Source organism: Wyeomyia smithii, chromosome 2, assembly GCF_029784165.1.
Source record: "Wyeomyia smithii strain HCP4-BCI-WySm-NY-G18 chromosome 2, ASM2978416v1, whole genome shotgun sequence".
Taxonomy (NCBI): Eukaryota; Metazoa; Arthropoda; class Insecta; order Diptera; family Culicidae; genus Wyeomyia; species Wyeomyia smithii.
In genome coordinates, this window is record NC_073695.1 from 85792400 (window position 1) to 85808920 (window position 16521).

The 16521-nt window shown below is 38.6% G+C and overlaps 1 protein-coding gene across 1 annotated transcript; it reads left to right on the plus strand.

Moving 5' to 3' along the window:
- The first annotated feature begins 2832 nt into the window (after positions 1-2832).
- On the plus strand, positions 2833-15140 carry LOC129722594 (puromycin-sensitive aminopeptidase). Its single transcript, XM_055676181.1, has 5 exons — positions 2833-2989; positions 6636-7204; positions 12254-13891; positions 13958-14235; positions 14299-15140. The coding sequence occupies exons 1-5, from the start codon at positions 2926-2928 to the stop codon at positions 14846-14848; spliced, it is 3099 nt and encodes a 1032-aa protein (XP_055532156.1). The 5' UTR covers positions 2833-2925; the 3' UTR covers positions 14849-15140.
- The last annotated feature ends 1381 nt before the right edge of the window (positions 15141-16521 follow it).

A 16521-nucleotide genomic window follows, 5' to 3' on the forward strand; every position in this document is an offset into this window, starting at 1 on the left:
TCGTACTATAAATTTCCGTGTTCACGGCCAGCCCGGAGCGAAAGAAGAGCAACTGTGACATCCCTTTCTCACTGATTGTCAGCCACAGCCGCACCTTCTTGGGGAACTTGGTCTGTGAAATAAACTTTACCTCGGTGCTCACTTCCTTCGTGGGGGAGGTAAAATACGAAGAGCCCTGCTAGTCGTTGCCATCCAGGGTGAGATAGGTCTAGTCGTCCAGTACCACTGTCGCGTCGCGATTCGCCGAGAAAATCGACTTGACCATTTAATTCCACCGCTGTCGCTGCATCATTGCCTGCAGCTCCGAGACCAGTGGACGGGACTGCCGCTTCCTGCATGTATGTCCATGTTCTCCAGATGCTTTTTCACTGTTTTAGAGCATGCACCAACCTCTCGACCAAGTGAACGCAGCGATTTAGCCAATTTTCCCTCGGTCTTCCTCTTCAGCATCCTTTGAAGCTTCTTGTCGCTCAGGGTCGTTGGCCGTCCGGAACCGGGCTTTCTTTCGATGCTCTGAACGTTGTCCAATAGTGTCAAGATGTTGTAGATGCCAGAACCGGCATACCCGGCGTCCACAAAGTGCCGCACGATGTTCGTTTTTGACGCGGCGAGGTACCGTTTTTGAACGCGCACACTTCTGTACGGAGTAGCTTCACTTTTTTCGTCATCACAGTTAGAGTTTGACTGATAGAGCTGTCAATTTTTTTTTGCTAACTCATGGGTTACTATGATTGATGATGCATGAGTAGTTTCGTCAGTGCGATTGAAGGTAAACCCATGAAAAATCGGCCATTTTTGTCCATTTTTTTACCGCATACGTTATTGGACAAATGCAATTTTACTATATAAATTTGCGTTTGCGTTGCGTTGACATCAATGTGACAGTAAATGTATGGGCTAACTGTCAAATTGCCGCAAAGGCAGCCGCAACGTATTCATTGTGTTAAGACCTTGAATGACAAATCTTACGATACTGCGAATGAAAATTCAAACAACCGGAGGAGTTAAACAGTTTGTTTTGGAAATTCTTCGGGTTTTACGCCGGGAGTGCTTTCTACGGAGTAGATTCAAGCCGAAGTTCATTTTGAAGGTTGTATAATAAGGGAAATAATTGAAGCAGGCAAAATTCTATCAATTTTTAAATGGCCAGAACTTCACGAAAAATGATTCAATTCTGACAAAACAGGTTTCATTTTACTGAAAAACTGTCCTAGTTTCCTAGTATAACTTGGGAACTGGACGTGACCAAGGGTCACTGGAAATGTTTCGGATTTCCGGAGTGTGTGCCAAAGTGTACATTTTTGCAACGCGTAGAACTTTTTCTGACATTCTGTTTCACCTAGGTTCATATGTTTTCAATAAATCAGAATTTATTTCGGGTTCATTGGTAACCACAGATTAAAAATTCGCCAAGGAATCATCGAGGTATGAATTTATTAGGTATGGGTGTTGATTTTGGCGGTTTTTTCCCTGTTGGGTACTAACTTTCTTTGAGCTTGCAGCACTCTAGCAGAATTCAATCGAACATTGTGGGTGTGTAGGTCTTATTAAACAAAGCAACTTTGCAATCTTGCGTTTGAAAAGTTATCTGGATTAACATTTAAAAAGGTCAGATTATTTTCACGCGGATTTTCTCTAAAAGGTTATTTATGCAGATTTTCAAATTTACGTGGTTTTTTACGCGAATTTTTGAATTAAAGCGGTTTATCAAGCGGATTTCTGTATTAACATGGTTTTTTCACGAGGCATGTATCCCCCGCGTAAGAAAACCTAACTGTATTTTAACCCTTTTCTTATGAATCAATATATCTTAGTAAAAATTATCTGAGCTTTCCTTCAAAAATATAAAAAAATGAGTTAAAGATCCTACTCTGAAAAACATATAATTTTAAAGATAAAAAATGATTTTAGAAAATATCGGTGATCTCAAATTTTTTTTAAATGAAGTATTTTAGATAGACCTAAAACGTTCTATGCGTTGCAAAAATGTACACTGTGACACACACTCTTGAAATCCGCAACATTTTCGGTGTAGGTTGGTCACACCAAGTTCCCAAATAATACTAATATAATACTGTTTTCCAGTGAAATGAAACCGGTCATCAAAATTGATTAATTTTTCGTAAAGTTCTGGCCATTCGAAATTCGAGAGAATTTTATTTATCTCAATTATTTTGTCTACCCCCTGTATAAACCAGGATACTTCTTTGGCGAAACAATTTCGTTGATTTGGGTTTTTAGTGGAACTAAAAATTGTTTGTTGGGTAACAGATACTTTAAACTTAAACAGTTCCAAGTTAAACTAAACAATTACCAGAGAATTACCAATAGACTGTCGCTATACATGTCCATCATATTATAAGACTTGGCAAGCCAAAGAAAATGCATTTTATTATAATTTCGTATCATTGCTTTTTATGAGATGGTGCAAAAAGTTTGGATATTTTTTTAAAGTTCTCCAGTACTAAGTTGTCGAATTCATCTGTTCTTAGGAAACTAAAAACTATAAATACCTTTTTAGTTACCATTATTTCTCAGAAACTCAGTGACACCCGGGGCGAACCTTTACACCACCCCCAACAATGCTAAATCTTGTCGAATAACAGCACCCAACAAATACCTAGCGGCAAAAGCAACTCCTGGGGTAGGGTAGGTGAGGTCTCCTTCTTTTGGGTCTCCTCCAGTAACCAGCCGCACTGACTTGTGCTCACCCTTATAATATCGATAATTATCGTTAACGTCAAAAAATTAACGATAATATCGATGACCAGCATTTATCGATATTATCGATAAGTATCGATAAGTGTAATGTGTTCTGGGACCACTGGTCAGAGAGGAAGCGAACGAAACGAAGCAAAATATCGTCGGTCGTTCTGCTTGTTTTGCTTGTAAAATGTGGACTATATTAAAGCAAATAATCTGAAAATGTTTAAAGTAAGCGGACCTTTGTTTCACAAGTTCCATTTCCAAATATATACTCAAACAAACGGTAAGTTTATTGCTACTGAATATTTATAGTTAGTGACTTTGTGTCGGTGTAATGTTTTGTTTTTAATGGTAAACAAAACGTGTTGGACTAAAGCCCTATATGCTTAAGCATGGCAAACTGCGATTCTACACTGCATATATGAAATAATTGCATCGTTTTCAGAATTCTCAAAATTAGATACGAGCTTTTCTATGCCAAGCTCGCGAACTTGTTAACGTGTCGAACGATATTCGACTCAAACGTTTGGCTTTGAGCAAGCGTCGTCTGATTTCCTTATAAGCTATTGCTGGAAATATTCATTCTTAAAAACAAAATAATGTTCAATTTCCTATTTAAACCTACTCGATTTGGCCGTGCATTTCAAATGAGGACGAGTTGCTCGTCGAAGCTTCTGTTGCACGGCCCTATGATTATCAATACTAAATAATAAGCTGCATTGCATTGGCAAACCTCGCCCTCTTAAATTTAAACTTGATATTACATTGAACAATTGTTTTTATCTAAAAATGTGAAAGTTATGAACTAAGGTCTTAAATATAATCCAATATACGACCGCGTATTGGCCACGTTTTTGGATTCGGCACTGGATCTAATCGGTCTGTCGGCACAAAAAAAGTCCTTTTTAAATATTTATTTTTATAACACGAGATTCATTGCAAATACTTTTATCAGAAATTAAGGTGCCCAGTAAATTGCAAAAACCAAATATTCTTATTTTTTGCTATTATTTCTAGCGCATCATTTTATCAGTCAACATGAGTAATACAGGTTGTAAAACATTGTAGTTTTAAAACTAATTATTCAAAATTGAAATGCATTGTTATTTTTATAAAAAATTTCGAATAAAAGAATGATCACATACCCGAATGACAAACGTCTTAATAACAAAATACACAAAGTCAGTCATTAAGCTAGTGGCATCAACGATTAGTACCTGGACCAATTTTCATAATATGACAACAGAAACCAATAATGGAATGAAATTTTAGTTATAGTTAAGTAGTTTTGTTTGTGAAATAAATACAATAAATGAACCTTCCAGTTGGTCTCGAGGTACGATGCTGGCCTAACAAGCCAGTCGTCGTAGGATCGAGTCTCGGCTCGGAAGAGACTGTTAGTGTCAGTAGGATCGTAGCGCTAGCCCCGCAATTGTCCTGTACATCAAACTACAGACGGTGTTATGAACAGATACGCAAAGAGTGAGGTCGAAAACTCCAAGTGAACCGTCAAATCGAGGCTCCAAGTGTACAAATAGTGATGTCCAGTAATCGTTCGGTTAATCGATTAATCGATTAGATTGCGTAATAATCGAATATTTTGTCATCGATTATCTCCCACTGAATAACCGAATTAATCGATTACCTGCGTCGATTACTGACACGAATTTTGGCAATGTGCTTTTTTTCGATTTGCTCAAGATTAATGATGATTTCTGTACTGAAATATATCATAAACAGCTAGTTTGGAAACAAAAATAACGATATTTCAGGTTAAAATTTGTTTATTCTGGTTCACGAGCTGCTTGTTGCTAAAATTGCTCTTATTTGATCGTCATTAGACCGATTTCAATGCAGTTTGTTGCAAAAGCTCAAAAACTAGCTTTGAAATAAAATCTTTGTGGTTTCCTGCGAATTCATCAGTATTTCTTTAATGATATTACATTTTTTGAGCTTTTATCAAACTTTACTCATTTCTCCAAATTTAACGTAATGAACCCTCAACTAAGATTACTCTAAGTAAATTCAATACTTTTTTTTATTATTTGGAAACTTGTTTGATCAAATTTGATTGAGTTTTGACTGAGTAAGAAGAATTTTTCGAAAATATGAAAAATTACACCGGGCATGCAATGGTTAACTTTGACAGGTATGTGAATCATGCAAAAGTTGCGTTTAAGAACACGTTAACATTGCCTAGTGTTGTAAGAGCAATATCTTTGGATTTTTTTTTATCATGAATTTTCAGGTGAGCAATTTCACCCCACTGATCAATTTCAGCCCACTCCACGGTACTGTGGCAAGTTTACACTGGATACCGCTACCGAAAACTAGCACCGGAATCAGGGTACTGCTGTTGATTCGCTGGCTGTGGGGGCGACAAAATCGTTGAAGCGATTGGCGAACATACTTCATTTTTTAACGGAAATGGTGGAGTTCCTTGTTACCAACTGGATACTGCGTTGAACCGCCAGTTTCTGCTACTGCACAGAAGACGAAACAATTTGCTGCTGTCCGCCAATGCGATTCAAAGTTTTCACTTTTGTCACTATTGCTACCCACTGTCTAGCTGTTTTGATTAAATTCAAATACTGCACCGCACAGTTTCTTGTCAGCTTCAGCATGCCAGCGTTGGATTATACACAAGTTAAAAACAATCGACGACGCAGGTGACAGCAATGATGCCGAGATTTCAGTAAAGTTTTATACTGAGATTTCAGTGGAGTTATTACTGTTTCCGGTTTAAATTATTCGCGACTACGAAGTCTCAAGGGCTTGAAGAGATTTTGAAGTTGGAAATTTTGTCGATTAATCGTAAATGGTCAATTAATCGAATAGCCAAGCGCGATTAATCGTATCGATTACTTAGCGGCTTAAAGTTATTCGATTACTCAATAATCGAATAATTGGAAAATTTGGACATCACTATGTACAAAGTAAACAAACTCAGGAGTGTTACTTTTCGTACAGAATGTGTATTGTAATCAGTATAATTGTTGTGAACCACCTGCAATTATGGTTTGAACGGAAAATGTGTTTGTTAAGCTTGTATTATGAGTGATGCATTGAAAATTAAAAAAATGTATAAACAAGCTTTGAAACTCAGTTATATATCCTTACAAAGTTTCGGAATTTCATTACACTTTCTAGTGCGTATGAAAAGTCATGCGAAATTAAATGTGGTTGCCAGAATTGTTTGGAATAGAATATTAGCAAAGGGTGGCCATATTTACTGCTTTTCTCTTTGCGTATCTCTTTATAACACAGTCTCTACATCAAACAGTTGGCTGCGAAGTCTGTGTATAATAAACAGAAGGTCAAGTTTCGAATCGGAATGTAGCACCAAGGCTTTGCTTTGAACAGTGAAGTTTCACTGTTTGCAATAGAAAACAATGCTTGTGTACCTTTTACATAGAACGTTTAATTGTTAAAATTTTTTTGAGTATTTATAGCTGACCAGAGCTCTTTTATGTTAGTCAGTAATTATTACTAGAAGAGAAAATACGGTCTAATTTGATTTGCATATCAAACCAAAATTAATAAATATTGACCGAGAATATGTGTGAAAGCCACATCACGCAACGAAACTTGCATGAAAATTATTGCATATTTGAATTTCAGTAGTACACTGGCAACATTGCTTTTTCAGAAGAGCAAGAGCATGACAGGCAACCCTCGTTGATTTTGCTCCATCGTTCACGCAAAGTCCTTATCCCTGTCCCAACTTCTGCTAAAATCGATTCGACAGTCTTTCACGATATCTTTCGCAGTGAGCGTTTGTCGATTGTTGGTCCGCCACTAGGGTTAAATATTGTGCTTAATCTACTCAAGTGCGTTGTCATTTTTTATTACGTACAATTCTGTTAATTCTGTTCAACGATAAGATAAACTGTAGCTTTATCGTATATAACGAACTGTATCTTTTACAGCTGGTATAAATTCAGTGAAAACAACTTGGAACACATATAGCCGCATCACAAGTTGTGCTGGATTGCATTTATCGCAAATATTGTCCCCGTGGCGTTTACAATTGCAGCAGTCCCTGCGTGGAAAGCATTCGTTAGCGCGCACTCAACCCGGACCGTTTGTTTCTGGAAACTGTCACTGCAACAGGATAAAATTACTGTCACATAACCGAAGATTGAATATTGCTGCCTCATCGCAACTGCAAACTAGGTTACCTTACTGGCCTAATTCCTACACAACTTCCCAGCACTATCAGAGAGGCATCGCTTCATCTCGTTCTTGTTTGATAAAGCAATTTTGCACAGTATCAAATTTTGATAGTGTGAGTGACCATCAATCCGGTCAAGATAAACGTGCTAGTGGAGCGATAAGTGTGAACAGTTTCGGTGGTTGTTTCAATTCCGGCACGATGTCATCCAAACCTGCTTTCCAGCGGCTGCCCACTGATGTAGTACCGGAGCACTACAATTTGACGCTGAAGCCAAACTTGAAATCTTTTACCTTCGAGGGAAATACGTCCGTGCGGGTCCAGGTATGTTGAATCGCCAATTGCTTGTTTATAGCGAGATATCCTTGGACATGATGCTTGTACATTGCTGAAAGAATTACTTTAACCTTACGGTTTGCACGTGGTTTAAATTCTATGTGAAATTTTTTAGTGTCAGTGCGAAATTACAGTGAGATGGGAAATGGCAATTAAGTTTGGTTCTTGGTTATGGAATAGTTTTTTTTTCATAGAAGTTTTAAAAAAAGCAATATCCCTCAAAATCAAAACCAGACTCTGACCTGATTTTTTGAAACAATTCTATGTAATAAGCCTCTTTTTATAAAACGAACCTTACATCTGAAAAAAAAAATCATCCAACTGGTTCAAGCTATGATATTTTCGAGCAGCGATCATCTTTCTATTCTGTTTGGCCAATATTCCATTTAACTACTCCCAACAATAATTGTATAGTTGACATAACATCCAATTATGCGGTCTAAGTAAACAAAGATATCAAGAACTTCTGTATGGAGTTTCAAGTATTATAATGTATAATAACTTTGCCGGGAGTATGTTGATAAATTACATTTTCAACATTTTGTGCGTGTGATAAGAGTTATATCACTAGTTTCATTTGAAATTTACATAAACCTTTTTTTTCTAATGGAACCGAAAAAAATTAATTACAATTAGTGAGCTAATACTAATATTATTTTGCTTTGAAATGGATTTGCATTTCTTGGTTTGAATCGTGATATTAGTATCGATTGGACGTTTTGATCGTATAAAACGAAACTACAAAACATACGTTCAACAGATTTTGCGCTGAACCCTTTTAATTTTTTTTTATTTATTTTGTTCCAACTCTGCAGCAGCGCAGGTGAAAGTTCTGTATAAAATAAATTGTACAACCACAGTATAACTGTACGCTTGCTCTACAACTTCACCTCACGTATCGGTCAACCCTCCATACAGTACCGGTTTGTTTGCGCGCATGCCAAAGTCGTGCAAAATTTGCACACATATCGGAACGGTACTGGACTGACGTGAAAGATCGCATAGCGTTTTCGCTTAGCAGCTGTTATTGTACACCGTCCTTTCCGCGACTGCACTGGCACGTGCTATATTTCTAAACACACTTTATTACACCTGGAAACGGTTTCATGTTACATAATTCTGTATGAACTGTTAAGAGTTGTGTTTTGTTCGCGTTGTCCGTTTTTGTAGAACTTGAGAATGCCTGTTGGGTTTAAGCAGGGTGGCCACTCAATCGGGAAAACGGGAAATGCGGGAAAAAATCGGGAATTGAATTACATCGGGAAAAAGTCGGGATTTTTTTTATTCAATCGGGATTTTGTTACCAAGATTTTTTTAAAGTATTGTGTATGATGCAATTACAAATGATGGAGAAGTTGGAAGTGCAGGACTGCAAGTTAGTCCCTTGAAAGTCACATTTTTCTTCAGCAGTCAATTTTTTAACCAAAAAGTCACTAAACTTACTTTTTTTGACCCGCTGACCAGCTGACTACTTTTATCAGTCCGGCTTTTCAAATGAAATAAATGTTGACACCAAATGTCTTAGAATAGCAAAGAACGTCGAAATCTGGTGTTATCTATAAAAATTTAATGGACTCTGTGGGACTTTTCAAGATGATAAAGCGAATTGAAACCGGGGTCGGAAACCGGTCCGGAGTCTGGGATTGGAAGTTGCCAGTTTATCGAGAAAACGTTTTTAGTGAGAGAATCAATCATAAATTCTCATATGTACAATAGAAACTGTTTCATTTTCTAAGAGCAATGCAATATAAGTTTCACTGTACAATCTTACTAACATTACAAATACAATAAACAAATTGAGGATAAAATAAGTGGCACACAGTTCTGAATCTCCAGTTTTTCAAATAGATTTATATATTAGCTTGTTGTCACAAAATATCAAAAAATTGGTCGCAGTGACGAAAATACCCAACACGGAAAAAAATATATCAGCTAGTCTTTTTGAAGAAATATTTGGCGAACTCTAGCGAAACTAGCTACCATTTCCGCTTAGAAACTCAATGCTGGTGAAAATTTGGGTTTGGGACGAACTTGCTATGCGGAGCAGTCAATTGAAAAAAACATTACAAACTTGCCACAAAATAGAGCAAACATTATTTTGGAATTTTTTGAAAAACTAATTTTTGTACATATTTCAAATTCGTATTTTTTTTCTGTAAATTATACAATTTGATTGTGAAAAAACTATTTTTGATGTAAATACAATCCGAAATGTTGGCTAAAACAGTTGGCTGCTAAATCTGTGGCCAATAAACAAAAATACTTAAAGTATTCTAAAAGCCAAAATAATTAGCTTGATCGTTGTGATGTTTTCGGCAAAACTGTAAGCTTATTTTTTGAATTCTAAGTTACCAAATGTTACAACGTTGATTATTTGAACACGGAAGAACATTTAACAATTTCTGAAGATTTTTTTTCGAAACCAGAACGATTTGTTTAATTTCCAGGTTATTTTTTTAAGTTTCGAAATCACTTATTTTGAAATGTTAGTCCCCAATATCATTTTTTTTATCAGCTTGCCCATTTTGAGCGCTGGATGCAAACAAGTTGAAGATGTTGGCTGATGACCAGAGAGATGCAACTTTGATGGACTAGCAAATCAAAATGCTAAAAAAGTTGTGAGTTCACTTCTGAAAAGTTTTGAATCTATGTAACGCGTGATAAACGAAATACAGTTAAATCGCAGTATTTTTCCTGAACGTAAAATAACATTATTTTTAATTCGAAAAAAAAAACACAAATCCATGTCACAAGTTTTGTTCCCTAAATAATCATTTCAATCAAAATATTTTTTACTTTTAGGTTAAGTAGTTTTATGTTCACCCTTAACTTCCCATGACTTTTTCCGATGATTTGAACAACGGAAAAAATTTGTACGCAAAGTGCTGTTTTGTTTGTTGTTGTTCCCCTAATAGGTTGTTATGTGTTGAATAAAAACGGTGCTTATATCATATTTTAAGAAGACAGATAGACAAACATAATGAATGCACAAAATAGCTAACACGATTATTGACTGCTTAATGGAAGGTTTGCAAATTTGAGAAAATCGCAAAAATTATATTTAACCTGTCTACCATGGAAAGGCAAAAGTTGCATTTTATGTAACTAATCAACTGTTTGTGTAGAATGTCCCGAGCAAATTCGGTAGGAGGGATATACGCTATTACTTCCAATTTAAGGTTCAAAAATTGACGTTCAACCGTCGATAGAACATAACCTAGTTACCGTTTTTGACAATCGGGAATTTCTTGCAATCATGCGGGAAAAAGTCGGGAAAAATGCCGGAATTCGAAAATGTAAAATGAGTGGCCACCCTGAAAATGGGTTCCCTGTGAAACTAACAAGACTGATTAGGGTCCCGATGGATGGTGTACAGTGCTGTATGAAGCCCGCTTGAAACACGCAAGGGGCTCCGACAAGGCGACGGCCCCTCCTCCCTCGTGTTCAACATTAAGCTGGGTTTTAGGTGTTGAAACGAGCGGCCTTTAACATGCGGGCAGCGTTGCCACAATGTTTTGAATATAATCTGGCAAAACGAAAATAAAAAGTCTGGCAAAAATCTGGCACTCATTTTCGAAGCAAATTCCCGACAAAATTTAAAGTGAAGACCTTTTTTCGCTCGCCGGGTGTAGGTAGGTGAAGGCCGACCGCGGCCCATCACGCAATGATGACCTTTTTGCGAGACGACGCGGATGAAATCTGGCAAAATCTGTCTCATTTTCAAATATTTGGCATATTCTGAGGTTTATCTGTTTGTCTGGCGCGCAAACAGAAATCTGGCAAAATCCAGATTTATCTGGCATACTGGCAACGTTGCATGCGGGGCACGATTTACAATAAATCCAGCCAGTTCATCTGCTTCGCTGACGACGTGGACCTTGTCGGACGAACGTTACAGGCGGTTTTTGAACAGTACACCAAGCTGAAATATGAAGCAGAAAAGGTTGGATTGAAGTTGAATATGTCGAAGACCAAGTATCTGCTAGCAGGGGAACCGGGCACGATAAGGCTTGCATAGGCAGGTAGCTTAGTAATCAAAAGAGGTGAGTTGGAGTTGGTTGACGAATTTGTGTACTTCGGATCATTGGTAACAACTGCAACAGTGAAATCCGCAGACATATTGTAGCTGGAAGTTGTCCCTACAACGGATTCCACAAGATGTTGAGGTCTGGCAATCTTTGCCCCCATACCAAGTGCACTATTTACAAGACGCTCATAAGACCGGTAGTCCTCATCTACGAACACGAAACACGAACAATGCTCTAGCCGTTTTTGAACGACTTGTGCTTAGGACCATCTTTGGCGGAGTATGTGAGGATGTCGTATAGAGGCGAAGAATGAACCACGAGCTGGCGCAACTCTACGGCGAGTCCAATATCTAGAAAGTCGCTAAAGCTGGAAGGATATAATGGGCGGGATATGTTGTAAGAATGTCGGACAACAATACCGCAAAAATGGTGTTCGTCTCGAATCCGGCCGGTACAAGACGTAGAGGCGCGCAACAAGCTACTTGGTTGGAACAAGTGAAGCAAGATCTCGAAAATGTAGGACGCTCAAGAAACTGGAGACAAGCTGCCTTGGACCGAGTGCGTTGGCGTAGCATTGTGATGCAAGTGAAATTCTGAGAGATGTTTCACCAGGAAAGTAAGTAAGTATGTATTAAGCGTCTTCTGAAGATAGTATGTCAATAAAACCAGTATTTGGAGTAACACGTTCATGATTTTGTGCTTTCGTATTGCTGTGTAGAGCCTATAAAAACATTGGAATCACAAAATTTGCGAGAAGACATAGATACCCAATAAAATATCCAATAGAAAATGATTACTTATTAATTAAATTAGTTAAATCAATTAATTTTAAATACAATTGATATCTGGGTATATAAAGGTTCGTGCTACTTTCTTCACATGTTAAAATGCAAAGTTGTTTTAATTAGTGAAGAAATGAAAATAGTCTCACTGTGCGGTTTAGTTAGATTAGACTCATAAATTCAGGATGACACTGTTCAATATCTGATTGATTTTTTTTCTGTTGCAGATAAAATCGCCAGCGAATTGCATCACCCTGAATTCACTGGATCTGCAAATTTTGGAGGCCTCCATTCGGTACGGTACGGAAAAAACTGTACTGACATCGAGCGAGACCAGGTTCTGTGCCGATCAAGAGACAGCATGCTTTGTCTTTCCTACCGAGGTGCCGGCTGGACCGGCTACACTGGAGGTTAAATTTACTGGTGAACTCAACGACAAAATGAAAGGATTTTACAGGAGCAAGTATTTTACGCCTTCGGGAGAGGAACGCTTCGCCGGAGTAACACAGTTTGAGGCGACCGATGCGCGAAGGTGTTTCCCATGCTGGGACGAACCTGCGATTAAGGCAACCTTTGACATCACACTATTGGTGCCGAAGGATCGCGTTGCATTATCCAACATGCCTGTTGTGAGCGAAAGTGAAGCAGATGGGCTGAGAGTTCTAAAGTTTGATCGAACTCCTATAATGTCCACATATCTGGTAGCCGTAGTTGTCGGAGAGTTTGATTTCGTTGAGGGTAAAACTAAGGACGGTGTACTGGTCCGAGTGTATACTCCAATTGGCAAAAACAAGCAAGGATCGTTCGCTCGAGACGTAGCCATCGAAGTGTTACACTATTATAACTCATACTTTGCTATCGATTATCCGTTGCCGAAAATGGACCTAGTTGCAATATCAGATTTCTCGGCTGGTGCTATGGAAAACTGGGGACTGGTAACATATCGAGAAACTTTCGTACTAGTAGACTCGGAAAATACATCACTCATTAGGAAACAATCAATAGCATTAACCGTTGCTCATGAAATTGCTCATCAATGGTTTGGCAATCTCGTTACGATGGAATGGTGGACGCATTTGTGGCTTAACGAAGGCTATGCTTCATTCGCCGAATTTCTCTGTGTCAATCACCTGTTTCCGAGCTATTCCATCTGGAACCAATTCATAACAGACATGTACACCCATGCCTTAGAGTTAGATTGCCTTAAAAATTCTCATCCAATCGAGGTTCCTGTCGGTCACCCGGCAGAAATTGATGAGATATTTGATGAAATTAGTTACAATAAGGGCGCAAGCGTCATTCGAATGCTTTACCATTACCTGGGTGATGAAGATTTCAAACGCGGCATGAACATCTATTTGACTCGCCACAAGTACAAAAACACATGCACTGAGGATTTGTGGTCAGCGTTTGAGGAAGCAAGCAAAAAACCGGTTGGAATTATCATGACGACATGGATCAAACAGATGGGTTTTCCGGTAGTGCGATTGGTATCATCGGAACAGAAGGGTAACAAACGTACTCTCAAGTTGCAACAGGAAAAATTTTGCGCTGATGGGTGCCAGGCGGAGACAAAATGTCTGTGGATGATTCCAATCATGGTATCTACGCCAACAGCTGCTCATGCACATACATTTATAATGGATAAAGAAACAGTTGAGGTGACAATTGATGATGTGCAGCCAAACCAGTGGATCAAATTGAATCCTGCATCGATTGGATACTTTCGAACTCAGTACACAACACAAATGCTTGACCAATTTCTTCCAGAGATCAGCAATAACAAGATGCATGCTCTAGATCGACTTGGTTTGCTGAATGACTTGTTCGCGCTGGTGCAAGCTGGAAGAAGTTCTACCGCGGTTGTGAGTATTAGCTACATAATCTGTTTATAATTCATCCTGAATAAAGCTTTCTTTATATGCATTTAGGCCCTGAAAGTTATGGATGCTTGTCGAAACGAGCACGACTACACGGTCTGGTCCTCAATTACTAATTTCCTGTCAAAACTACAGCTGCTGCTGGAGAACCATTCTGTCGAAGAACAATTTAAAGAGTACGGTATTCGTCTTTATCTGCCAGTGGCAGACAAGTTGGGTTGGGCGGAGAAACCCGACGAAAATCATTTGGACACCCTGTTGCGCCCCCTTGTTTTTAGTCGACTGGTTTCGTTCCAATGTCCCAAAACATTGGCTGAAGCTCAAGCAAGGTATATGGAGTAAATGTGGGTGAAATGAAAGTAAATATTTATACATGTTGGTTGCATTTTTAGATTTGAAGCACATGCTAGTGGTAAGAGTGTTTTACCAGCTGATTTGAGAAGTGCTTGCTATAAGGCCGTTCTGCAGAACGCTGATATGGACAAATTCAACGAAATGTTGCGCTTGTACCGCGCGACAGACCTTCACGAGGAAAAAGACCGTATATCCCGGGCCTTGGGATCCATTCGGCAGCCAGAGATTCTTCGCAAAGTAATTGACTTCGCCATGTCCGACGAGGTACGAGCGCAAGATTCCGTTTTCGTAATTGCTTCGGTAGCGATGAACCCTAAAGGACGCGATATGACGTGGAACTATTTCAAGGACAACTGGAAAATTTTGCTAGATCGTTATGAAGGAGGTTTTCTACTGTCTCGACTGATCAAATACTTGACCGAAAACTTTTCGACTGAAGAACGCGCCTTGGAAGTGGAAAACTTTTTCAAGGAGCACGATTTTCCCGGTACGGAACGGACAGTGTCTCAATCCATTGAAACCATTCGACTGAACGTGGCCTGGTTGAAGCGCGACCTGGAAGAGATTACCGCGTATTTGAAGAAGTAGGAGTGGACGTGGACGAGTGGACACATCTCGATGCTTATCCAGCGAAACGTTTTGCCATTACTTTTTTGTTGCATGAAAATCCATTGCATGCCTGTTTTTGGATTATTAGGTAATATTTTTTGTATTTGTTTTTTTTTTTTAATTTTCATTTCATCCAAGATGAAAGCCAAAGTTTGGCGAAGTAGCAGTGCCAGTAGCTCAAAAGCAATTAGATTTATATGAGAAATTAGATGAAGCGTTATACAAAACGTATAAGGCTTTGAAAAAAATATATCGTATTTTATGTAGCTAATTGATAAACTATTTCTTGGGAAAGACATTATAACCCACATGTTCTTCATGTATTTCAGTGTTGAAATACTTTTCTGACTACAAACTGGGTGTTTATCAACATCCATGGCTATAAATATATTCCATCTATCTTCAACTGGTTGCCCACACTTTCAGGCTAATAACAAACATGGTTTTTGCTTTCTTGGTCCCAACTAAAATGTGCCCAAGTCCCATGCTTAGTTTGTTTTTACTTTGTCTGTGCTACCCAAAACGTATACTCACATTTTATGGTATTCAACTTTCCGGGATATTGTTAGTCTCCATGGTCTGTTGTTGTTTTTTACATCGAATAAGATTATCAAAATTATTGAAAAATTAGTTTTCAGAGAAAGAAAAAAAAACTATCCAATTTAGTATTTTCAGTTTAACCTTTATACATGCCGAAATCTCATTCTTTCAAGTTGCTAACGTCTAAATGAGTCCTGGTGTTATATAGACTGTTCCGAAAATTTTCAATACACTAATTATTAAGGGGCCATCCACATACCACGTGGACAGATTTTTAACCCCCCCCCCTCCCCCTCCGTGGAAAACTGACCATATAAATTCTAAAGAAATTGTATTGACCGTAGATATTAGCCAAAGCCCCGCCCCCCAAAAAATTAGATACCTCATCGACTAACTTTATGCGTGCCAAGGAGAGGCTGGGCCTACGGGCTCGTGGAAAGCAGAAGCAGCCAAAACGAAGCACTAAACAGGTTGAATCTGTGGAACCGAGTGCTAGGAAGCTTTATGATAAACTTCTGATTCTGACCAAGAAATCTTGGTGTGTTATACTGGATGACGAGTCCTACATAAAATTAGACTATAAGACTGTCAGGACCGCAATTTCATACCACAACGAAAAGAATGGGTGTCCCCAATTCAGTGAAAGCCATTTACACCGAAAAATCCGGCAAAAACATTATGGTATGGCGTGCCATTGGCGAATGTGGAAACTCGTGCATTCATTACGACGGACACTATAAATGACTAAGAGAGACGCTGTAGACAGAATGAGAATGAGATTGAGAAGAATGAACAAACTGTGGATTTGCTGAACTTGGACCAGGTTCAGAACACTTGTAAAAAGCTGGGAAAGACGGCAGCCTAGCTGAACTTTTCAAAATCGGAAGTGATTATGTTTGAGCACGGTTTTCCAACAGAACTGATTTAGCTAATTTGTTCCCCCTTCACGATTCCACAACATTCATCTGGATAGCGGGCACAGTTAGCGGTCGCAGACCCGTTCGTGACGATGGATATCCAAAGCAAGTTGGTGGGTTCTCGAATCTGTTGTTTAACGTTGTCTTGGTCGGTTTAGTACGCAGAGAAGGCGTGCAAAGAAGTGTTATCGACCA

Excerpts from the sequence above, each read along its gene's own strand:
- LOC129722594 (XM_055676181.1), top strand. The coding sequence starts at position 2,926 with ATGTTTAAAGTAAGCGGACCTTTGTTTCACAAGTTCCATTTCCAAATA. Across the intron at positions 2,990-6,635 it reads AATATATACTCAAACAAACG|CTGGTATAAATTCAGTGAAA; the intron begins GTAAGTTTATTG and ends TATCTTTTACAG. Across the intron at positions 14,236-14,298 it reads TTGGCTGAAGCTCAAGCAAG|ATTTGAAGCACATGCTAGTG; the intron begins GTATATGGAGTA and ends TTGCATTTTTAG.